The sequence below is a fragment of the Parasteatoda tepidariorum genome, chromosome X2, assembly GCF_043381705.1.
Source record: "Parasteatoda tepidariorum isolate YZ-2023 chromosome X2, CAS_Ptep_4.0, whole genome shotgun sequence".
Classification (NCBI taxonomy): Eukaryota; Metazoa; Arthropoda; class Arachnida; order Araneae; family Theridiidae; genus Parasteatoda; species Parasteatoda tepidariorum.
Window position 1 is genome coordinate 44,393,825 of NC_092215.1, and position 27,606 is coordinate 44,421,430.

The 27,606-nt window shown below is 28.1% G+C and overlaps 1 protein-coding gene across 2 annotated transcripts in view; it reads right to left on the bottom strand.

Annotated features, from left to right (window-relative positions):
• Positions 1 to 27,606, bottom strand: part of LOC107443635 (lysosome membrane protein 2) — a 123,096-nt gene that overhangs the window by 49,968 nt on the left and 45,522 nt on the right. Inside the window, exon 1 of one of the 2 annotated variants that reach the window (XM_016057572.4) lies at positions 17,677 to 18,128. The exons of the other annotated variant lie outside the window; for it this stretch is intronic. Within the exon in view, the coding sequence (XP_015913058.2) occupies positions 17,677 to 17,805 (129 nt within the window). The 5' untranslated portion in view covers positions 17,806 to 18,128. Of the gene's footprint in view, positions 1 to 17,676; positions 18,129 to 27,606 lie in introns of those variants that run through there. 2 annotated transcript variants of the gene reach the window in all.

The following is a 27,606-nucleotide window of genomic DNA, read 5'->3' on the forward strand; positions in this document are numbered from 1 at the left end:
CACGCACAAGAAACTGACATTGAGAACAGATTTTTATTTCAGTTATAAAATGGCGTACGAAACCTGAATACATTATTTGCTGAATTCTAACAGTGCTAGACTGGGTCAAAACCTATTAGTTGCCATGAGCCCAAAAGCACCAAAAAAAGTTCAAAATTTGAATTTTATTCTTTAACTTAGTTACAAAGGAAGATGATAATCCGACAAAGACCTTGTAGTACACTGGACAAGTCCGTCAAAGACTTGTCTTTTAAAATTTCTTTCACAGATTTCTGAGTTGTGCATTTCGACATAAGTTTTCTACAGCGGTAGAATTTCCTTGTCTGACTCCATTGAGCGACGATGGGAACATGTCCTTTTTTTAGAATGATAAAAATTTGTTTCGTCTTGGCTTTTCTTTTGTTCAAAAAAAATAATGAGAAAACATTTATAAACTTAAATACTCAAATTCAGGAGATTCGAAATGTATTAAGAAAGGTTGCTTAATTTCAAGTAGCTCTTGAAGTAACATAAAAATTGGATTCTCTTATTTTCTCTCGTACTTCCATACCTAATTTTTCTAGATTTGGTCCTCTTTATTTTAGATCTAAAATGCTTTACTAAATAATTCATTTCTACGCGCTCTTTCCTTGTAAGATCGAATTCAAGAAAACAAATTGAAACTAGTGAGTAAAAGCACTCAATAAATATTAGTTATTTTTAGCGAAATATCAGTATAGGCTAATCGAAGAATCATCATTAAGTATTCTAATCATTCAAGGATTTTATTTTAAGAGCGAACAACGCCATACAGATTAAATTACATTGAATTAACGTTTAGAGACCTAGGAAACTTTCTTCATATTCCAGTTCTGAGAATAAAATAAAGACCGTCAAAAAAAAGTACGGAAATAAAACTCTAGCCTACGAGGCATTTGAACCTTTAAAATGTACAACAAACGTCTTTTCCTATTACTGTATGCTGAACTAAATGAGTGACAATAACGTCCTCATAAGATTTTTTATTCGAACTCAAATTCTATAAAAATTTAGTTCAATATCAAATTTGTATAGCACTTGTTGCTATTTCCTTGTACTCTAAACTTTTATAAATCCGTGGGAAACGTAATTTCATTATTTCATCTATGATTTTTGCTGCAATTTTCTAATAACTGCAGAAAATACAAAAAATTATTCAGTAGTTCGGGAAGTAATTTCGTTTTTCCCCCTAATAGACGATTTTCTTATAGTGAATAAATATTTTATCTCATTTTAAATTGTCCATTCTGGTGAAATACTCTTTGCCATCTTTTCTGGCAGATGCATGTTTCCTAGCACGAATTTTGTTCTTTACTAATCCAAGTGGTTTTTGACCTTATTAGAAGTTCTCAAAACACGGTAAAATATCAGACAACTCATTACTTGTTACCAGAGTTAATTTTCCTGGAAAACAAATCACAAACGTCTAATGATAAATTTCTTTCCGTAAAAACATAAGTAAAACTTTGAAAATAAACCTATTTCAAATTATCATGAATTCAATCTCTCGGCAATCACACGAGTCACCAGCTTGCATCAATTAATGCCTTTGTCAGCCTGCGCGCATAGTGTTTGAAATTTTTCAGGATCGTAATTTTGAAAACCAGTTTTGACCCTCAATTGGTTTTAGAACAATATTAGCAGTATAGGGTCTAGGCATACTGTCAGCTACAATCTAGCTATACCGCCACTATATCTTCGACATACATGTCGGATTTTTTTTTTTTTTTTTTTTTTTTTTTTTTTTTTTTTTNTTTTCCTTTCGCATGGTAAAATATGCCGAAAATACTGCTTTTCAGCTTCTATATCTGAAAGGGCACCTATTAGGAACTGCAACTTTTTCGCGAGTAAGCCTTCCCATATCAACTTTCAAAATTTATAATTATAATACGTCTTAAGTTTTCTGTGAAAAAATACGATCAACTACTCTGTTGGAACTAAATTGCTTTCCGAACAACCAAATACCTTTTCTTCTCTTTTAAGTGTGGGTAACAAGATTAAAGATTAATGCAGGCCAATACTGATGATTATTTCTTATGAGATTTGATCATTTCTTATCAATCAGCTCATTGATTAATAAATATGGCTATTGAGTATAAAAATTTACCGCCCATTCTTTAGTGTAGATTTGTGAAATGCCCCCCAAACAAAGTGGTCTTTAAAATCATTTTCAGGTAACAAACTTCATGAATATTTTCATGAATTAATCTCACACCCAAAAATACTTTAACATACGGTTACTAGAAAAAAATCCTTCGAAAAGATTAAAACTATTCAAATTACATAACATTTCACAAATAAAAATCGCACAATAAATATTGGAGGTCAATTTTGAAGAAATATTGATCACTGTCAAATAGTGAATTGTTAAGAGCTTAATAATCATTTAGAACTTTATAATCATTAAAGGATATTTCATTTTTTTTAATTGAACAATTTCGAAAGTTTCCACTTATGTCATAAACTATGGAAACAATTTTGTAAACATTAAGTTTTTGTTGTAAACAACGCCATGAAATTGAACTAAAGCAACAAAAACATCCTTTTACTAGCAACACTCAGACACCTTATTTTTTTTCAGAGTATATAATTTCCTTTTGATATATGGGTCACTGCCATTTGATCAAAGAAACTTATGAAAACATTGAGATAATAAGTACTTAAGAAACTATTAAATTACATATTGTAAGGGTCTAGTTTTCATTATTTATGGTTATTTTTCCTGCTCCTTATATTTAAGGATAGTTTCAATGTGCTAAGCAAGAATTAGATTTGTGTTATCGACATATTTTGTAAAAAGAAATTTGAAGATCTGCTTGATACAATCAAGGAAAAAGAAATCCAGGCTTAAATTAATACTGATATTAAAATAATTTTTAAAAGTTAAGAAAATGAACAAGGCTATTTAAATTTAAGATGTTTGTTAGATTTCAGAAATAATTTGGTGTAATTGGTGTTAACCCAGTTAAAACTTCAATGACGTTTTATCTAATTTAATTTTTGAAAGCCATAATAGCATAAAATATTCAAAAGGAACCAAGTCATTGCGCTTCGAATTCGGTCAATGTGAAAATTAATTTATCTTGAGAAAAATCTAAAAAGAATAAGTGTGGAATGAATACGTTCTAAGTCTAGATGCCCAAGAGCGAGATAATTAGCTTTACAATTAATGTTTCGTATGCTCTTTCAGAAAGGTTTTTAAAAGATTGAAGCATTATGTTTCACACATATTTTGAAAATATTAAGGACATTTAAGAATTTTTAGAACTATACATGCAAATTTAAGAAATTATTTTCGAAACTCAAATTCTTTCACGAAATCTATGCTATGTTGATAAGTTTTGTTTTTATTAAATGCTCTCTTTCAATACATTGAATATATATATTTTTTACTTAGAAATTTATCATATTCTACATTTTTCGTTGATCTGCTCATGGTGCATCCCGGTAACGCATAATGTGGTTAAATGATCTACAACTCTGGCAAGTTTCGTCATTTTAGGTTCAAACTTTTCTGTTATCATCTTTTTTTTTTTGTTGCTCTATTCACCATAGTTCTATTTTAGCAAATTCTATTTTCTACCTTTGATTTTGCGCTGTTGTGGCTAGTAAAAACCAAAAATATTTTTTTAAATTTGCATGTTTATGCATGGATTAAGAAATAAGTCTTATTCCATGAAAACAACGCAGTAAACAGTGCTTTAACAATTATAAAAACAACCCGTCGGAAAACCATATTACAAAGTGGAATTTTTGTTCATAATTTTGACAAATTAAACGAATTTAAAATTAAAAGACCTTTTATACCCTCTTAAAATCCTGCTATTTCAATGCTATAGAATTCTTTTTTAAACTTCTTATATATGTGTATGCCTACAACACGGAACATACATGGCAATACTTTTACTTCCGTAAGTGAAACGAAAGTACGTACATGCACTTCGTTACATTTTAATTTAAGTATTTTTGCTTGTTTTTTTTGGAAAAAGTGCATATTTGTAACGGAAATGTCGAAAGAAAGTTACTTTCTTCTGAATTTTTAAAAAAATATTTTTCGAAATCTTTGAAAGTTTTCCCCTAGACAAATATTTATTTTTTCTCCCAACACCTTATATTAAAAGTTCTTATTACAAGATTATTGCGTGATGATTATGGCGCTTCTTAAAATTTACATGTATGCTTTTAATGCAACAGTGCAACTGGGGGGAGGGAACATAAAACCCCTTAATTGGCAACTTCATGCATTTTAAAGTTATATACATTTTGAAATAAAATATTTGTTTCTTTCACTTTCTTGATGAAATTTAAGGTTAGTTTAAAGTTTCAATTTTCTTGAAATGTACTTTAAAATAGTCACTTTTTTTGTTTTATTCTTTTACTTGTTACATTTTAAAAGTAACACTTCTATGAATGACGAGGAATAGCAGGCAAAAAGCAACGCAGTAAACAACGTTTGATATGTTATGAAAACGCACGACAGATAACTGTTATTCTATGATCATTACGAAAAATGTGAACTGTGATAATTTATGACCCAATAAGTTAAAAGCGTTGAATGACCAGAGGAGAGTTTTTGATAAGGAATAGATGCAAAAGCGCTGTAGGAAAAGTGAATCTTTCAAGAATATTTCATGGCTACGAAATCTTTATCTGGTAAATATTATTTATAATTTCAGTTCACGGAAACACTGAGAGCTGAAAGTTTTAATGACGCATTTTTCATTACAAGGACTACGTAAGAAATATTTTTTTTTCAAGAAAATTAGATGGCATTCAAAAATGATAGCGATTTCTGCTTCGCAAAAACGACTTTTATTGTCATAAGAAATATCGCACTCATGAGTTGTCAAAATAAAACAAATTTTAACATACGTAAGTACAATGTTAAGACAAGTGATAAAATAAAAGCAAAATCATTTATTGCAGTAAAAAATCCAAATGTTTTAGTATTCTCTTAAACCAACTTTGGCGTGAATGCGCAATGCAATACAAGGAGTTGCCGTCCAAGCAATTTCAGATATGCTAATTCGATGACAAATCTGGTGATCTAGCAAGCCAAGGAAGGATCGTAATGTGGTAGAATTATTCTTGAGAGACCCTTGCTGTGTGCAGCAGAGCATTGTCTCGAGTAAGGCAAGAAATTAGTTATACAAAAGTTCATGCAAAAACTGAACAGCAAACGAAGTGTTTCAATTATTAAATAAATAGTAAATTAATGCTTCAGATATTTGAAATATTCAGGGTATAAGCATAGTTAATTTATTTTCTTAAAGTCTAACTTTCTTTTTATAATTGTAGTATATAATATTTAAGTTTAAAATTACCATTTTGTAAATGATTAACAAATAGTTATAAAAATGCAAAGGAATGTTTGATGAAAAAGAAAAGAAACATAATAGAGCTGAACTTTGAATGTTAAAATAGGAAGAAAAAAACTATATTTAGGTCAGATGAAAGGGAATATCGTTAGATTTTTATGTAGACCGATTACAACCCGGAAATCTGACTTTCAGTAAAACACAATTTAAGTATTCTTCGGAAAATATGTTTAACGAAATTTTCGCCCTAAAAATAATTACGCAAATCGAATTTTATACCGATTTATAATATATTCCGCACTATTTTTCAATTATTTAATTAAATAATTTTTGAATTGCAAGGTGCGACTCCTAATTTTACCATAACAAAAATGCAAAAATTTGAATTTTGTGACAAATTAGTTTTTCAATATTTTAAGCCTGAATGAGCTTATATATCTTTTACTGTATGTTGAACCAAAATATCGTTGAAATAAGTTTTTCAACTTTAATATGGGGCTTCTTAAAATTTATTAAGCAATGATTATGTTTAATTAAACACTTTTCTAAAGTTGCACCACATTATGGTACTAATCTAATGACTCAAAATTGAACCGATTTACAAAGCTACTCATACTTTCTTTCTGGCTCCTTATAATCAGCGGACAAAGGTCATTTTCTTTCATCATAGATTAATAAAAATTTTTGAAAAATTAAACAAATAAACTCTTAAAGCGTCACCTTTATGACTTGTTAGTTGTTTACAGTTTAGAATTAGTTACTTCTAGAAAGCTGTTTCATCAAAGAATTTATCTCCATAAAAACAAAATTGTTTTGACTGTCTAGGATAAAAACCACCAAGGACAGGTGTCATATTTAAGTATAAAAATTAAGTCACACTGCGTACAAATGGTTATTTAAAAAAAAATTCTTTTACTAAAACTCCAGGGTATTATTAAACTCCTCTTGGTATTCTGTAAAATATTGAACCACAGGGAGTAAGATTTCAATGCTAGACCAGCAGGGGGCAGAAACACCTAATATTTATTGGGCATTTTTGTCGGGAGAGTCTCAATTTCATAAGTAGTGGATGTTATAAATCTTCAGAAATGATAAACATCTTCCTTCCTTATTCTCAATTTCACTGAAGAATCTTATTAGAAGTTAAAGTTAAATTAAAAAAAACTAGTATATTTAGCCGTACAAAATACGAATTTTTCTCAGAAATTAAAAATTTAAATTTTCATTAAATTACACGTAAAATTACGAAATTTTTCATTAAATTACACGTTATAACGTTAAAACGGTATCAATTTGAGTTTTGAAGTATTTGGTCACTATAGAAACTTTGACAATAACCTGTCGACCATTTTTGTTTTTATGGATTATCTCGACGACCATTTTCGCTTTTATGGATTATCTCGACGACCATTTTCGCTTTTATGTATTATCTCGACGACCATTTTCGCTTTTATGGATTATCTCGACGACCATTTTCGCCACACCAGTTATTATCGCTAAAAGGTAGTTTCTGCGCCAATAACCGCAAATTTTATGTTTACTGTGCAATCCTTCACTACACGAGTTATGTATGGTTATATTCAGGAATAATTCAATGTGTAATTATAAAAAAAATTAGAGGTTTTTACTTTTTGATTCCTTTTATTACACTTCATTACGTATTTTTCTACACTTACGTTATTTTGCTATTTTTTATTACTATTATTTGATAAATTTAATGTGTTTAGAATGTTTATTTTGGAAATTGATTTTCATTATGATGGCGCCAAGAGATTTGTGCATTTTCGCGACATTTCGACGGGATAATCCCAAAGTACTTATACGTACTTCCTATTTCGCTCTAACTAAAGACTGAAAAGTTGTAAATAGATGGAAAGTAACTTAAATTCATTATATTCAGGGGATAAACACTTCGATGTAGGTGCCCCAATAAATAATTGTAGCTCCAGTTTTATGAAATTCATTTTAATGGGTTTTGAGAAATGAAAGTTTAAAATGTTTTGTTTTATTACTACACACTTCAATTTTAATTTTTCAGTAGCTTAGAAATAATTCCATCAATTTTCTTCAAATTTTGTATATTATCATTTAATAGTTTGGAATATAAAAACTAGGATATCTTACAATTAAAAACTTTTTCGACCATTGATTCAAATAATGAAAATATATTTTGTGACAAATTATTTTTCAAGAAATTGTGTGCAAAAAGTTGGACTTTTAAAAAGTTACCGAGAAGTGTCAAAATTTGAAAAAAAATGAAACAGAAGAGATTTCACTTTCTTCATACTAACCAACATGTCCGATTTATAAAGTAACCAAATATTTAATTTTTTTAATATTTTTTTTTAAGTAAATATTTTTGAATATTTTTTGTTTCATTTGAGTCATTGAAATGTGTCTTAACTTTGTGACCAAATTTAAAATTACACGCATGCTCAAGCATTTTTTAAACTTAAACTCAAAAGCCTTTGAACTTTAAAAAAGTTTTAAAAATACTTAAAAAAGATTTAAAATTTAGTAATTTAAATTCAAATCATTTTAATGAAATAATATTCAAAAATACTGAATTACTTTGTGATAATAAAATCATCCTTCCCTTTCGACTAACTTGGAGTAAGTAAAATAAATTACCTATTTGCCCTTCAGGGGTCCAAACATTGACCCCTTACGAGACTAAACTACTAGGACCATGTTTTCTAGATTTCTAATACCTCTGAATTTTGAGAATCTATATATTTATGAGAGATTCGTAACTTAATAATTAGCTCTAATTAAATAGAATATTTTAAGTAGACCATTTCGAATGATTAAGATTAGCACTTAATACATGAAAACTCGAGAACAAATATATTTAAGGTTGATGTCTTTCTTTGTGCCTCACAGTTCATAAAGCAGGTATATACTGATTTTTGAAAAAGTATTTATGGATTATTTACTTATAATTTACAATTATGTAAGAATTTCAAGGCTATCTCAGAAATGAAACAATTTAAGATACATTTTTCATTTATCAGAAGAAAATTTGATATTCTAGAACAAATTCCAACCTCATAATAACCTAATGTAATCGATAGTATCTTAATGCTTGTACAATCATTCTAAAAATAAGTTCAATTACGTAAAAACTTTCGTAAAAGCTTAATTTTTTTAAAAAAAATACTATCTTTGCAACTATCTTCTTATAAAGTTCAGTTAATTAAAAATGTATTACAGATTTAGATAAGAACATACTATATATAAAAACATTACAATGCTTCAGTTCAATGGAATTTGCAAATATGTATGAGTTATAACTCCTAAGACTAATAAAATTTACTTCGATTAAGTAAATCGCCATCATTAGCAAGTAGGACAATGATGGAACTTGACCTTTGGAATTCTGAACAGGTTTCGGATGTGCTCAGTATCGCAAATTTTCGGAGAAGTAACTACTTTTAACTGCTGTCAGGATCACGAGACTGAACTATAAACCTACTCTTGGAATGTTGCAAATATATAGATTAATCTAATACTATTAGGAATATCTTAATTAAAATTACATTGATCCCTAGCAATAAAATTTAATTTCGACTTCAAACTTTCGCCTGTTCTATAACTTTCGCACTAGAAACTCTGCTCCACTTTCGCACTAATATCATTTAACCGCTTAAAAACAATATTTAACAAATTAAACGATTTTCGATAAACTAAACGATTAAGATGTATCTTAAAACTGAATGTCCTGAAGTATTGAGACCTATTGCAGTTGATATTATTTGTCGAGCCATTATATTTTTCTTTTAATTAAAAAAATTTCATGGAGATTAATTTATAACAACTCTAGAGATAGTTTCACGGTTCAAATAATTTAATTTGACGGAGGAGTTTAAGAAAATAAGAGACGGATGCAGTTATACTTCCAAATTCAAACTAATAATCGTATAATATTAGATATGCAAAAGAAATTTGTACTAAAAACTAGAGCGGATGCAAAAACAAAAAGTTCAGGGAAGGAGCAAATACAGAAAACGTTACTAGAGCACCTCAGTGTTGGCAAACTGTTACTTAGACAGGGGTGTCTATGACATGGCTGGAAAATTTTTAGTAATTTGAAATTAAATCAAAATTTAGTTCAATCGTGCCTCCCCATAAGATAACTAAAAGAAATTGGAGGCTATAAATAAGTTTGAAATATTTTCATACAGTAGTACGACAAAATTACTTAGTAAGAAATTTATTAACCCAAGAATCCTGCACTAAACTATAAAATTTGTTTTCAAAGCGTAGCAAGTTAGCAGTTCTAGAAAATAATAAGGATTAAATTTTATATTAAGTTACTTTTAGCATGAAACTAATTCAAATCAGTTAATTATTGAATTCGTCATCTACAACTTTAGACAATCTCTTTTCTCAGAATTGCAACTTCTTATGGGCCAGAAGAAAGATTAAACTGTCGGAGGAAAGGCTTTAAACCCAACAATCTTTCAGAGTAAAAGACTTATGAAAATAAATCAAAAAATACATTATATATATTAATATTAGCAAATATTTAATATTAATAAATTTTGGTTTCCATTATATTAATTTCTTAAATTAAAACTTCAAATGACTGAATTAAAATTTTATTATATAAGAATAGCCATTATTCAAATTTCAATTATATGAATGCCATCGTCACGTTTATTAGTCTTAAACTTACATTAGACTGGCTGGATACATAAAAAAAAATTTAAAGATAAAAACTTGTCAAAAATATCGTTGATCATTGAGAATTAGCGTTAGATAATACCGTTAATGCGATTTATAAAGTAAAGAGTATACTAATATACTAATTAAGGTAACAATAGTATATATTTGTCAAGTATTTATATGCTATGTCACAGAAATATATACTTCGGATTCAAAACGTCAAAATATTGCTCAACACATTCTATACTCTTTCTATTCAATAAAATTCTAATATGCAACAGTTTCTCCTAATAAAAAATTTTTGTTCATAATACTTAACGTCTATAACTATTTATATTCAATTGATTTCAAATATGCAGTAGTTTCTTCGAACAAAGAGAAATTATTCATAGTGCTTAAAATCCATTAAAATGTTTAAATTCAGTGAATTTTAAATATACAATAAATTCAATTCTAAGAGCAATTTTAGTTCATTTCGAAGTCAAATCAAAATTTCATCCTCATCTCGGAAGAAAACATTCAAAATGTAAACAGTATTTCTTATTCATTCCATGAAATAGTAGCGTAGGCGGCCATAAAGATAAGAGAATAGGTTATGTCTCACGATATATTTGATAAATGGTATGTTTTAGTTAACTTTGTGATAAATTTTATTGAGCAACTATTTGTCAATGTCATTAGCATTTTTATGGTTCATATATCATAAACATACAAATTTCGGCTTTAAATACAAAAACTTAACATGTAGTTCTAAAATAACTGCCAATGTCATTGAATACACATTTAAATAAGCATAAAAATGTGAAGAAATTTAGCATTTTTAAAACATGCGCTTCAAAACATGTAAGTTTGCTTAATTTTAAAATAAAAGACTTAAAAAACATTACTAGCTTTAATAAGATTTGATTTATGTAATTTTAGCTAAAAATCGACGCAGAATACAAATTACAATGCCAAAATAACAGATTCAGTTAAACTAAAATTTTTGAAATTACTTTAATACTTTGGCTTAGGACAGAAACACGCAGAAATGAACTGCTGTCCATAGGTTAGATGTCTCTAAAACGGGTGTAATCACTATAGTAAGCAAAAAACCTATTTAATTAAAACATCGGAAAGATTTATAAAAATCTAACTTATACTTTAAGCTTATTTTTAATATTAATCAATATGAAAATTATGTGGTAAATATTCAACTTTTGTTCATTTTTCGCAAAATATTCTTAATTTTTTCTAACATTAAGAACATACTTTTAGATATTCTAGTATTTTAATGTACGAAAAGATTATTTAAATTAAAATCCATTCTGCACAAACTATTTTAAGTACCCTGTATATTTGAGAACTTTAATACATACTGAATTAGTAATCATCAGAATCATAGAATTTGTTTACGATGAAGACTATTGCTTTATAAAAGGAATATCTTGAAGCTATTGGGCGTATTTCGATTTAGGGGAATATCCTGACCTGAGGCTATAGGGCATATTCCGATTGAAAGGAATGTCCTGAAGCTAACGGGTATATTTCGACTGAAGAGTTTATAGGGCATATTGCGACAATAGGGATTTTTATATGTTAAAAATTTCAATTGCATTAGAAAATAATTTTATAATATCTTTAATCTGTCATTGAATACTCCTCTTCATATGGATGCCAAGGGCATCTTTGCCCTCCTCTGGTCACATTATTGAATATGAAAGAGATCAAAAGACTTCTATAATGCTCCATGGACTTCAGTAACTACATCGCTCCATAATAACTGTTTACACGTAGAATGCCATGGGGGTTACCGGTGACCGGCACTGAGTTCGTTCGTAGTGCCATGGGGGTCATCGGTGACCGGCGAAACCAAGATTATAAGAAACGCATAATTCGAGTAAATTTTTAATGCTTTAATTTTTTTTATATTATCGTTACTAAAATGGTTTGAGGAAATTAATGCAACGTACACTGAGCAAATCATTTTGGCCAGACGGGCAAGCCATGTAAAATAGCGTGGCAGTCAACGTGTTAACTGTGCTCGTGAAAACAAAGGTGTTTTTCTTTGCTATTTGATTTAGCCATTAGATAATGATTCGCTAAATTATGTATTTTTCATTAACAGATCGAGTAAATTTTAAAAATAAGTATTTCATTCATAGTAATTCCGTAACATTTTTCAAGCTCGAAGTAAATTTCAACTAATACCGTAAAATTGACCAAGCACTACTTAATTATTACCAGACATACCAAACACTACCTTAATTATTTCAAGACTTCAAAATTTACCCATCGTTACGTAAAACTCAAGTTAAAAGTACAATTAAGTTGTGACTTACAAAACTAAATATACAAGAGCTTTGGTAAAATACATGTCACGTTTCATAAATAAAAAAAAAATCGCATCTGGTTGAGCTTGAATTTCAAGTAATCTACGAAATGTCTCCAGCATCGTAATCGTTACTTTCAACATACCATAGAAACATCTCTAAATAAATGGCTTGAAATTTTCATATCATTTGCAGTTTCTAAGATCTAAACTTTTGAGATCACAACATTTTAGAAAGTTATTGAAGAAACTAGTTTTTCAGAAAAAAAGTGATGAATTACAAATTTTGTTTGGTTTTCTTATTTTAATAAATTATTATCTGAGGGTATTTAAATATGTGCGAAAGCCAAAAATTGTAAAACATTATATGAAGCATAATTTGTAAATAGTTTTCATCCGTGTAAATAGTTTTAATCATTTCTTATTTAGGGTAATCAGAAAGATCAGTAATGACTGCTTTCAAACATATTAGTTAAAAATGAAATTAGTTCTCATTTTTCTGAAGAAAAAAAGATTACACGTTTCTACAATATTTTAAAAACATTGCAGCAATTAATTCTTTCGCTTAAAAAGTATCAGAAATCTATAAAACGAAATTTACACTTAAAGTTTTGAGTAAAATAAAAGATTGCAGCAAATTGCATGTAGATGAGAATCAGATTTTTCCCAAACATTATTAAAAAATTGTTTTTCCTTCAAACAATATATATTTTTGGAATTAAAACTACAGAGTGTTAATAAAAATACTAAATTATATTCTGCTTAACTAATTTATCCACTATAGAAGGAATTTTCATATTGAAGTTACATACATCCACTAGTTCAACTTTTCGTAATGCAATGGGTTACAATTAGTTTTTTCTATCCAAGTTAAAAGTTCAAACTAGGATTCTTTTCCGTACTCAGAGTTATTCAAAATATATGGTATGCAATAGCTCAAAAAGGCTAAAATAGTACATTTTTGCTGATTTGTGTTATAGAAGTAAGTTTTGTTTTGAGAAATTTCGCATAAAATATTAAACTATAGTACGCGTTTTAACATACGTAAAATACTTATTCTATGCGAAAGAAATTTCAACTTATGCAAAAGTTCAATTGTGGAATCTAACTTTACTGAACTGCTAGAGAAAACAGATTTATGAGCCAAGAAATTCAGTGCTTACGAGAAAACATTCGGAAAAAAAATTCTGAAAATTCTTCCTTCTACCTCATGACAGCATAAATATTTTTTTCCAAGACATGCTGACTGAGCAAGCTTATTTAGTTTATAAATTTATATTATGCGGCGAATAACTATAGGGTTAAAAATGAAACTTACAATACCACATGATATCAGGATAAAATTAAATGAGATTAATTATATTTATTGAAGAAACATTAATATTTAAAAAAAAAGGTAAGCAAAGTTAGAGCACTTCCAAATATCTAACTCTTTAAAAAAAATCTTTGGGTAAATTTGTTAATTGAGTAAATGTTCAAATAATAAATTCGAAGACTATCAAAATGTATTTAATAAAAGAAATTATCTTAACATTAAATTATTTTAAGATAATTATCAAATTATCTAAAATTTGTTTGTATTGATTACAGTTATCAGTTTTAAGTGCTCAATATCCGCAGGTGAGCAGGGAAAAAATACTGTCTCTTTAGCATTATCAGTCTAGTGATTGACAAATTATCAGGAAATATACTTTCAAATTAGATTCAGCAGTGTCATCAAATTTCATAAGTGCCATATCTAAATTATTCAACAGTGTTCACATTTATGGAGAACTAATATCCAATTGAGAAAGTATCGTAGAAAACTAGCTCATAGTTTTATTTTTCATTTTTTTTAAATAAAAATTTTACTTTTTTTAACACGCCTTCTTTTTTAAAAATTTAATATTAAAATCATATTAAATTAAAATTGCAATTTTAATTGCATATTTCATATGATGTACATTTTTTTCTTAACGAAAAACGTACGTAGGAGTGCCAAGCTAGCTTCGTAATACTGTTTTTAATTACATAAAATGAAGTGTTTTGTGATGAAAATCATCGTGATGCAAATCAGGCATCTTGCTTTGCATAAAAACAACAAATTTTTATTTTTATTTTGAATGTCCGGAAACTTTTATTTCGTTTAAAAGTTTCTAAATAATTTTTAAGATTATTTTTAATGAAAATGTAACATGTATAGACCTGCCAACTTTCAACAGTGCTTTTTGGATAAATTTCTAGTGGTAGCTAAATTTATGCTTTAATGCATTATTCTTTATTTTATAAATTTGATTTCAAGTTACTTTTCACACCACTTTTTGCAAATAATCCAAAAGCTATTATAAAAAGCCACTTCATTCCCCTCGTGGTGAGGCTTTTAAAATTTTGGCAAAACTAAAATTAAAACTTTCAGATTTTTAGTATTGTCTACCACTCCATAAAGTATTTTTAAATAAATATTGTTGGCAGCCCTGCAAATATAGTAATACGTAACATAAATATAAACGTAATATAAATTGATTATTTTTATATTAAAGCAAATTGCAAAGCTTCGTCTAATTATTAGCATTTTTTTTCAATAGAATCCAGACATTAAGATCTATTTCTAAATTTCTGTGAAAACTGACATGCCAAACATTGCTTGCAGTATGACAAAATATTAAAGGCATTTGATTGGTATCAGCATCCATAAAAAATCATTGGCTAGTCGAAATTGTATATTGTTACAGGATGCATGCAATGTCAAAGTTCAAAATAATTGCATATATTACTGGTGAACCGGCTTTTAAAAAAAGGTAATATGACTAGCGGGGTGAAAGTGTCTCAACGAAAGGGAAACAAACTTTCGATCTTCACTTGTCTAACAAGTTCAAGCAATGGGATGGAGGATCGACAACCTTTACACAAAAAGAATTATCACTCGAGGGTAACGATTTTTTGGATCATGTTAGCCTTTTGTTTAAGACAACATTTCAGGAATTTAAATAAAAATGACAGAAATTAGGAAAACTGAAAATTTTATTTTTATATTTATTAGTGAAGACTAGTCGGAACTACATCGCAGTAATTTTCTTTTGTAAAATCACACTTGAGGTCAAATTAGTTTCCACGAGGGATTTTATAACCGTCGTTGAATAGCAGTTTTGGGTTTACGACTACTAATGTTCAACTCTGTAGCCTTGTAATTTTGAACCCAATTCAGAAGACAAGGGAATTCCTGGATCAAGTATTAGGATAAATTTGCTTGTGGAAGACTGATGGAACTAACCCGTATTCATGCTACATGGAGAGGAAACCACTAAAACCTCCCATGGCAAGGGGGCTGTAACCCAGAGGGATTTTTTGACTGTAAGCAATTCCTTAAAATAAAGGGGAATTCCGGTCCTGATCTGCTAATCACTGCGGATGGTACAAGTTGAAAACAGTATACCGCCGGGGTTTGAACTTCTAAGTCGCCTTAGTAGAATGCGAGCGTTCGATTCCCAAGCTATTTTCCCTCTAATTTTACATAGTTTCACTTTAAGTTGCCTGTTTTAACTTTCTTTAAAATTGGGGCAATATTTGAGATTTTGTTTAAGTATTACATCTGTAATTAAGATTTATGTATTTCCCACCAAGTGTTCCTGCGACACAATTTCCAATTTTAATCATTACCCTTGAAATTAAATCATGATTTCTTTTAAATTCATGTAACCAAAAGTTAGTTTAATTTGCCAATAAACACATGAAAACTTCATCAGTCTCTCATTTTATTCATTCCAAATTTAATGCAAGATTTTTATTGAAACTAAGTAATAAATATGTAAAAAGTCTGACACTCGAGGAGTTTTTAAAATAATCTCATTTCTTCCGAAATTTTACACGCGATCAATAATACCCCCACAGAATATAAAAAAGGAAAAATCTCATATTTTCCTTTTTTCTCTTTTCTTAAAAAAAAAAGAAAACAATAACGGCATCAAAAAATGTGCAATTTTTAAAATACTAAAATATGAAGAAAAAAATTTGTTATTAAAAAGTAGTTGCATACAAAATTTCATTTATAATTTTAAGCTCGCGTAAAACTGCAGTTGAAAAAAATGAATAACTTTATATATTAGGGACTCAATACTTTTCAGCACACTAAAACCATAAAAAAAAATTCCTTTAAAATGAAGATAAAGATGAGATGAAAAACATAAGGGTAGATACGAAAATGAAAGTTTGATTAAAAAATTCAGAATATTAATCGTTATAATATTTCAGCATTGAAGTTAAAAAAAAAATTTATGTAATGCGCTTTAGCTAAAAAAATTAAACTGCCAATAAAATAGAAACACAATAAAAATCTGATTCAAAATTTTTAGAAATTGTCTTGATATCGATATTGGTGAAACTAGAGCGCAATCTCATTTAAGCTATAAATCTTTTTCAATGCCCTGAAAATTATCTCACTTTGATAATTATCTTTATCTAACCTATTTAATGTTGCAATCACAAGGCGCATCATTTTAATGTAATACCAATTAAAAATGTATTTTATATTCTATAGAACAATGTACGTATGCATTGTAAGTTAAATAAAAATATTATTCGTTGCTCTTTGAAACAGTTTCGTTTGAAAACAAGAAAATATTCAATGTTATCTTCAACTGGATTTCGATGAAATTACATAAGTTTATATTTTTTAATGCAAGTTATGACTTAAAATTAAGCAAAAAAGTGCATATTTTGAAGAATGGAGTCACACTTCTATAAAAATAATATGGAGAACCTGAATTGGTAACCATTAGGTTTTAAAATATAAAAAAAATTTTTTAATTTATCTAAATATTATGAGAAGTGCGGTTTTCACGCAGATAATAAATTGCAATAAGGTCATAAAACTATATAATTAACATTCAAATTAAGACATTCTATTCATTTAAACGCTCAATTCATTTAAACGCTCAATTCATTTAAACGCTCAATTCATTAAAACGCTCAATTCATTTAAACGCTCAATTCATTAAAACGTTCAATTCATTAAAACGTTCAATTCATTAAAACGTTCAAAACTATTTCTGTAATACAATTTAATATTTGAATTATTCTGTAATACTCCCAGTTGTGTGAATTTAATTTTTAGTTATTCTCTAAGTATTAAGAGCAAAATGTTTAAAAGTCTAATTTAATGAAAATTCTCCCTCACTATAACAAAAAGATGTAATAAAAGCAATAATAAAAGTGATCAATTTATCATGCGGCTCAATTCATTAAAGTACTAAATTCATCTAAGTGCTCAAAAAACAATTCTCTACGATGCTATTTCATATTTTAAATAGTTCTCATTCAACAGTAAGTCATAAATAATTTTTAACATTTCAGTAGTCTTTTACAATTTCATGAAAAAATGCTTACCTCTTGTAATTTCGCATTAAAAATAATTGGTAATAGAGACAAAGCTGCAATTCCAATTACAAGAAGCACAATACCTAAAATACCCAAAAAGAAAACTCCAAATTTTGCCCGGGTCGCTGTTACTGCCATGCCTGTTCACGAATCCCTTTACCACAAACACACTATAGAATTATGAACAACTGTTTGAAAGCACTTAAAGATACTATCTATTACACGATTCTATGATATTTCCAGATTTTGTTTTCTTGATATTTTTAATCTTAAACAATTTTCATCATTCACTTATCGAAAGTTTTGTTGATAACTCGCGCCTGAAGCGCCATCTTTGCCGCACAGAGATGCGATTGGATGCGGAGAAATTAGCGACCCCATCCTAAAAATACCCATTGGTCATTTAGCTCAAGACGTAAGCAATACGCCGTCCTCTTCATTCTTAGTTCAAGATCAGTTACGAAGGTTTGGATTAAGGGTTTCAGAAAATAAGAAAAAAAACAGGTTTTTATAATTAATGTAGGGTAAAAGCTGGACATTTCTGATGTTGCGTCTTCTAGCAAAATGTTGATAACAATTTATTCTTAAAAAGAAAAAAAAGGGGGAAAAAACAAGATGAAACTAAAGGAAGTTTTGAAGACGCTACAAACATATTAATGATGAAAAAGAATTTTATCCCCTCTTATTAAGTATTCTCAGCAGTTCTAAGTAATAATTTTCAGATTTTTAATGTATTACTATATCATCGTGAATTTTATAATTAGATACACGAAAATTGCTAAGCAATAAATCCATTTTGTTTCGTTTTTATGCAATCTAAGCAAATAATTAAGAACTTATTTTCCATAACCATGTAAAATGACACTAATTTAATAAAAACATTTAAATAATTATCTGATTAAATAATTTTAGGAAACTTTTTTAATGTTTAACAACAAACGTGAATTTTATAATTAGAGATAAGTAAAGAATATGTTGCAAACAAAACGTGCCTTTGTTTCATTTAAACATTTTAAGCAAATATTTACAATTTTTCAGTATCACGTAAAAATCATACTAATATTTATTTAATTTTGATAAAAAAAAATATGTAAGTAATTATTTAAATTGCTTCTGCTTATTTTTAAATTTGATTTTCCACGTTCTGGTTTTATAAACCAAATTTGTGAGACTTTTTTTTTTACAGAACCGATATTTATATAAATATATTTCAGTTTTTCTAATTTTTTCTAAATAAATGCTAAAATTAAAATTATACTATTTTTCCTCACACGAAATGTATGCAAGACATAGAAACAGAGGTCCAGAAATTCGAAGCATCTGGTCACTATGAGGCCTGTAAAATAGTTTCCCTATATTTAAATCTGTGACATAATAAATTAACACGTTTAACACTTTTATAGTATTAAGCGTAGTTTACTACTCAGAGCTTTTAATGAGCTCGCATTCCTGATAAAATTGTAGGGCTTATTAAGTAAACTTTAATTCACACTGTATAAAGTTACCTTGCAAACACATAATTCTTTGAAATTGTAAATTTTGCGCAATACGTGTCTTCTTTTCAACTTGGCGCTAAAATGGGTGATTCCGGTTTTAACATTCAATATTCACTAAAATTCTGGCTTACGCTGATGTTTTTATTTTATATTTTATTTTATAACCATCGTTGAACAGCCGACAAAATTTTTCGGGTTTACGACTACTAATGTTCAACTCCGTAGCCTTGTAATTTTGAACCCAATCCAGAAGACAAGGGAACTTCTGGATCAAGTATTGGGAGAAAGTTTGCTTTCGTGGAGGACTTTTTGATGGAACTAGCCCACATTTGCGTTACATGGAGAGGAAGACCACGCGAGCCTTCCATGGTCAGCCTGACGGTAAGGGGACTCTAACATGCTGATGATTTGGTAATAATCACACGGAAAAAAAAGCACCTGTATAATACAAGAAACCGAAAATTTTAAATTTGAATTTGTTGACAATAGCACTTATCTTGGTTCAAATATTAATGCCTTAAAAAGATATAAGCGCAGAAATAGACTCGACAGCAGCTATCGATGCCTTCATGACTTACGAACATTTCTAATGTCAAAATTAAAAGACGAACAAAAATAATGCTATATAAAGCAATCATTAGACCTGTCTTAACTTATGGATCCTAAACATGAGCTTTAAATCCCAAGCAGACCTGCTTGCTATTATTGAGGAAAAAAATTTCGGTGTTATAAATGAATGGCTTATGAAAACGACATAATTTTGAATTATATAGGCTATTCAAGGAAGCTGATGTCAAATACATCAAAATAAGCTGGTAAAATCTGTCAAATAGACCCATATTCCTTGACATTTAAGATCTTCAGTTACAAATCAATGGGAACTCGATTTAGAGGTAGGCCTAAGATCAGATGATTTGACTGTGCGGAAGAAGATTTTAAAATCCTAAGAAATACTAACTGGAGAACAACCGTAAGGGAAAGGGCAGAATGAAGGAAGGTTCTAGGGAAGGCTCTGCCCCACAAAGGGCTGTCAAGCCAACAGAAGATTTTGATCTGCCGTTCCTCTTAGATCTGGAAATCTGGTTTCTGGCTTTTAAAAATTAGTTCTGCTTTCTAGAAATTTTGTAGAACCCTTTATATAGGGGTTTAAGAAATAATTATATGTATGCAACAATTTATTTAAAAAAAAAGGCAAATTCGTTATTAAAAAAAGGCTTATGAAACATTTGTAAAAAAAGCTTATGTAAAAAAAGCTTACGATACATTTGCAAAAGAGCTTTATATTTATAAGAAGTATGTTTGAAATATTTATAAAAGTGCATTGAAGCTTAGAGGGAAAAAAATAACGTATTTGAATATTCCGTACTAATAAATCTTAGGACTGATTATTTTCAAATATTAAGGCACCTTAATTACAGAGAAAGAAAAAAAGTGATCAAAGATATTTAAGGCATCTCACCTTAAATTTTACGCTAAAACATAAAAAAAAAATTTATATTACTGACGTTTTTCAGAGTCATGGGGTTTTATGTTTACCTAAACGAAAGGTAAACTACTTGAGAAACTTTCATAATAAGTTCATTTCTTTTTAATAATTTTTTATAACACTTGAACAACAGATGTAAATTCTTAAATACCCATTTATCTTGTAAAAAGAACTCAAATCTTAAATAAAGTAGTAAGAGAATGTTACGATCATTTATATGGGGAATGAATGATAATCTATAATTGACAGAACACACTACTTATTTTGAAACCTACACTTGAGGAAATTTATTTCAAAACAGTATTTAATAAATAATTATGTGTTAAATAATTATGTAACATATAATTATTTAATACATATTTAATACATGACATAGTATTAAATACATAATTATATATTGAATTAGATATTAACTTACTGTGAAAAGTGATGAAAATGTGGTCACTTTACCTTAAAGGGATTATTAATTTATATAAAAATCTATCAAATTTCATTTTTATTAGTTTAAAAAAGCGAAAGAAGCAAATATAAATTTAATCCATTTTAACATTTATTACTTTAGCTATCTATTTCACTGTACGCACATAATAAAATAGCCAAACAAAAATGAGCAATATATTTGGATTGATCATTCGTCAATCAAAAGTCCGTTTCAAATTACAAAAATGCAATAAAATAAATATTTACGATTTAAAGTTGTTTAATTTTGTATTTATTTAAAAATATAGGCATTTTTAAAGATATTTTATTTTGTTTTGTAAATCTTCAAAAGCAATATAAACACCAAAAAGCTAATTTAAAGTACACAATTTCTTTAAACCTTTTTCTATCTCATCATTTCCTTTGTTGAACAATAGTGATTTCTCTACTTATTTTTCAAAGACATTCGTGGCAATTTAGAGATAATAAGCATCAGTGAAATAATAAGTCGTTAGAGCTTTTGTTTTTAACCAAATTATGTTTGAAAAAGGAAAGTAAACCTGTAACGTGATATTATGGCTTTGTGTCGACACGTTGTTTATTTTGCGGTTAAAAGCGCATTATTAATATAACTCCAAGACTTTATCGAATGACGTTTAAACTTGAGTCACTAGCGGAAATAGATCGCTTAATGTAAGTGGAATGATAAATTAAAACATTAATAAGGTTTCACACATCGTAAAGGATAATGATTATAATTAATCTGTCAAATTTGTGTTTAGGAGTCAGAGCTATTAGTGCTCATTATGTATAAAATGAACTGCCGCAAATAAATTCATACGTTTTGGAACTTAATTTGTGCTTTAAAATTTGTTTTGCTTTTCTTTATTACATTGATAAGAACGAAAATCAAGATAAGATTCGTAATTTGGAGCTCTGTTTTAATTGAACTTTGTTAAATCTTCAGGATGTCCCGAAGTACAGAAACTTTCAAATAATTCAATAAATACACAAATATCAAAGCCTAACATTAATATAATCGTTTCACTTTCTAATCACTTTATTAACTTCTTCATAGAGAATGATAATTAATTCTCCGACACAATAAAATAGTCAAACTTGTGGTTAAGAGGAGAAGTTATTAGTGCTCAGTTTATACCCAAAGAAAATTTGCAACTAAAACCATTAAACTTAATATATACTTTTGAGTGTTTTTCTTTTCATTATTATATTAATAAAAGCGTAATTGCAGTTATTTAATCAAACTATGTACCATAAATGCGTAATTTTATACTTTATTTTTAAATGTTTCATCTATAAACATCTATAGATTGGATTTTGATTGCAGAGCTGACATTGCATATTCAACGTGGAGTGACGAATTAAAACGAATTCAGGCTTCGAAAAGAACAATTACTTTAATTCTCAGATTTTTTAAGTAATCCTACTTGTGGTCACGAGGTAAAGCTATTAGCTATACTGTTTGCGTAATGAAATTGTGCTAGTTGAGAATCATACGTTTTTGAATTTAATTTACGCTTCTAAAATTTCTTCCTTTTTAATGACTGAACTTACGAAGACTTAATTGAACTTAATTAATCAAATGATATGCAATTTGAGATTTCATATTAATTACAATTAAAAAAATCTTACATCTATAAGCATCAGTGAAAAAGATTTTGATATAGAGATTAACATTGCATATTAGATGCTGAATTTTGGGTTAACATTAATACGAATTCACACTCCATAAAAAAAAATAAAAAAAGATTAATTTTTCAGTTGTTAAACTGGTAAGTTTTGTAGTAATGAGAGAAAGTTATTAGTGCTAATTTATTTACACAATTAACTGAAATAAAATTTACAACTTAATTTGCGTTTTTAAACTTTGCTTTTCTTGACTACATTTACGAAGACTTAATTGCAGCTACCTAATCGAACTACGATCGTATAATTTTATAATGAAATTAAATCAGAAAAAATTATTAAGTTTACATCTATAAGCATCAGTGCATAGTATTTTGTTACGGACATAACATTATTTTGCTTTTTAAGTTTCAAACTATTATTTGTTGAATTTTTAACCAAGTGTTTGGGAATGTTTTGCCTTTTATTCTTCAGTCTCCATATCTTATTACTTTATGTTATGTGGAATTTTCTGAAGACAGTTTGCAAAATTATATATCAATAAACAAAATATTCTTATATAGTCCATCCATAATTCAACAAAATGTCCAAATAAGACAACGATAGTTCAACTTTTACCTCGATACATCCAAAAAATATATCTAAAAAATAGTTCTTTCTGGAACAATTGAAACTTTCCTACAGAATGATTTCATAATACATTACTTTATTCTACGTATTTCATAAAAGCCAAATTTTCGTATAAAATATAATTGATTGTAGAATGAATATAATCTTGTTTCAAAATTGTTTATCCGCAAGAAAGTTCTGAAATATTATCTAACTTCAGGGACCCGAAAATTTTTACGAAATTGAAACTATACCCATTCGTTTTCCCTTTATTAATCTACCAAGATCAAGAATCTGATGCATACCTGCCAGACTCTTTCCAAAAGTTATTTTTTCAGTTGCTGTGAAATGAGAATTGAAAACTCAAAATTAGGAAAAACTTAAAACTTTGCCAGAGTTTACGATATTATTTTACGATTCGCATACAATTATATAGCTAATGTTAGCTGGTAGATTTATTCAAATCTAGTGGTTGTGAAAATCATTCTAATTTTTAATTCCATTAATGAAATAGATAAGTAGGTTTTGCTATCACTATAAGCATAAAATCTTCCTGAAAAATTTGCAGCTATGCCAATATATTGGTCAACATTTGGTAAAAGTTTCGCTTAAGTTTCGTAATTTTTTTATATTTACAAAGCGATTTTCTGTGTTGTTTTTGCCATCGTTTGTCAGTGCTTCAGTTACAATAAAAATTAAGTGAAAAATTTGATTCACTTTTGAACAGTTTTCTGGCAGATAAATATTTTGAGACTATGAAATTTTGTTTCTTTACCAAAATAAGGAAATACGCTGCAAAGTGTTCCACAAAGTGCAAAAAATGGTATGAAAAAAAATCAAAGTCTCATTAAGTTATAATTAAAGAGATACTGTTTTTTTTTAAGAAAATACTTTATTGCATTCTTTTAAGATACATATTTCTAAGTAAAATTTGCATTTTCTGCTACTATTTAACACTCTGTTCTCACTACTATAAATAAACTCTGTTTAACTGAAACAGCTGATTAATCTTCGGTTTAACCATGATTCAGGGGGTAACATAAGTCACCTTTGCTACGTAACTTATTTTAACAACTCTATTATTACAACTGTTTTTACTTTGTTTCATTTCATGCCATAAGATTTTTTAAAGTTTTAAATTATGACTGTGCGTTATAAAAGTTTATAGTTAAAACCTTTTCGTAAGTTTAATCACTAAATTATTAAGTTTTACTCCTTAAATTCTAAAACAATCTCAGAAAGTCCTTTCATGGTTACAGTATACTTCTATTGATTTTTTTTCGATATTTTTAAAGTAATTGTTTCCCATAATAGCCAACAAAAATCAAATTTTCATACAACTTTTTTTTTTACTTTTAGGTCAAATTGTGAGTTTGAGACCCCAATCAGGCCCAGTGAATTGTGATCCTTAACAGAATGATTTCTACAATGCTTGATATCGTAACTGTGTAACTTTATTTACATGGTTTATTGGAAATTTTAAAAATCTAACAAGGTAAAAATTCATTTAATTTTAAAGCGCTTTTTAATAGACCTTGTAAGTGTCCCATTTTAGAAAACTGAATCCCTTCATTGGACAATATTTTTAATATATGAAGTTGACAATATGAAGCAATTTTATTTTTATTAAATGTACCTTCAGAACAATATATTCTAACAATTTGAACTATTAATAGTCTCTTTAGGAAAATAACAAACTAGGAAGTTATTATGGCTTATTTAGCTTTTACTTATAGATAGTACCTGAAATACCTAAAAAAAATTGCAAAATTTTTCATTTCAATTACGCTAATAAATATGGAGCAGTATCTGAACATTTATTTTAACTTTCTGCTACCCCATCTCTAAGCTAAATTTATCAAATATTACGAGGTAACTTAACATTTTTTCTTAATAATCTAACTTCCATACTTTAAAAAACTAATACAGGTAAATATGAAATGTAACTGCAATCCCAAGCTTTATAATAATTCATCTCAAAAGTAATCTTACCTTAATGTGCGAAATTTTAAAGTTGCTTAAGTAACCTTAGGTAACGTTATAGGCTGCAGTTAATAAGTCTATCTCAAGAGTTCAAAAATTTGACCCAAAATTTGATCAAAAATTTGAACACTAGACAAATTATAAAATTCAGGCAAAAAAGCTTTCCCTGAATAAACGCATTTTTTCCATTAGATTAGAAATTTTAACTACATCGGGCGGAGCCGCGAACTAAAAAATATGGTTCAATAACTTCAATAGTTAAGTCAAGAGAATCAGAAATGTGGCCCCTTAATGCTACTTTCACTTTTCGTACTTCCCCTCATCTCGAAAACTTATGAAGCGAATCTAAAACCTTTCGCGCAGAACTTCTTCGATAATGTCTCGGTTGTCCCCCCTTCTTGTAGTAATACAATACTGTAGTATTATGTGTATAAATATATGCATACATACATGCATACATACATGCATACATGCATACATGTATACATGTATTTATATATGTATACATGTATTTATATATGTATACATGTATTTATATATGTATTTATATATTTATAAATGTATATATTTATATATGTTTATATTTATATGTTTATTTGCATGTATATAAATATCTGTTGTATTACATGGGGTGGACAAAATAATGGAAGCACTTACATACTGAAACAGTTTTTTCACATTTCTCCAGAAGTAAGTGATTAAGAGAAATAAGTGATAAGTGAACTTAGATCATGCGATTTCTCATACATAAATGATTTTATGCTTTAAGGGACCGACAATAAATTACAAAAGGGAAAATGTTTTTGAACATCCTACACCATAACATGTAACAGATTTGTAACTTGTTAAAGTTATGTTTGTTATTTTAACAAATAATTACACAAAATTTCGAAAGCCCAGCTCAAATATTTATGGAGATATGAATATTTTTATAAAAAAAAGACTAATTTTGTCTTCCGCTGTTTTGCTATAACTTTAAAAATGGCCAATAAAAATTAACACAATTTTTAGAGCAATTTAAAATTAAACTTTTTGCTTCAAAAAAACAAAAAAAGAAATTTATAAGTAAAATGGTTCCTTTATACTGCGCATGTGCGTGAAAAAAAATTTTTATATGTAATTTTATAGTGAGTCGTATTTAGCAACTAGTCCGATTTGAATATCTTAAAAATTCGAAAAGTTTCTAGCAAGTCTTTTAGTTTTTGTACTTTTTAAATGTTTTACAAATATTTTGTAACGTAGACAGAATTTAATTTAAAAAAATTATACCTTACAATAAACGTTCCTGCACAAAAATGATATAATACGGAAAGAAAACAGGCAAAAAAAAGATACGGGAGTTATTATTAGGGGGAGTTATTCCAACAATATTGGTGTCATTTTTAATCATTCTTGCTTAAAAGTATAAAATGATATATATATATGGCGATCATTGTCGCCCTTATCATTTTGAGCATTCTTTTAAAACGAACAAAAACTTTAAATTTTTAAGATAATCAAATCCGTCTTTTTCTTTTTTATTAGTTGCCAGATAAGATTCACTGCAAAACTAAGAAAAACCCGCCCATGCGCAGTATAAGATAACTACTCTAAAGCTGATATCTAGAGCAGTTTTAAATGAAATTTTTTCAAATTTTAAAGCAATCATTTTCTAATTTTAAATTGCAACCAAAAATGTGTTTAAGTATATACAATATTTTAAAAGTCATAGCAAAAAAAACGTAAAACAAAATTTTTAGTTTTTCATAAAAATATCCATATCTTCATAAATACTTAGGCTAGGCGAACGAAATTTCGTGAGTAGTTTATATAATAACCAAAATAACTGTCACAAGTTACAAATCTATCGTAAAAATGCTTGGCATAGGTTATTCAAAAACATTCCGTTTGTAATTTATTGTTGATCCCTTAAACCTCTTAAATTTTTAAACTTTGTCGATATGTATGTGAAATCGCATGATCTCAAAACTTCTAAAGTTATAAAATAATTCTCTTATTTCTGGAGAAATATGAAAAACTATTAATATAGAAATTGTTTCATTATTTTGACCACTTTCGAAAAAGGGGTATATGTAGAGAAATCGTATTTTCTTTTGTTTTTTTAATTTATTTAATATTCATCACTAATCAACATTGAGGTCTATGAACCATTAAGATTGGCACTCAGTGCCTTTCAACTCGATCATTAGCATAAAAAATATTCTAGGTGATTTTCTTTTTGTGGTTCACTCTATGTTAAACGACCTGGTAATTCTCGATCTATTCAAGGCAAAATGCTTGATATAACGGTATCTTTCA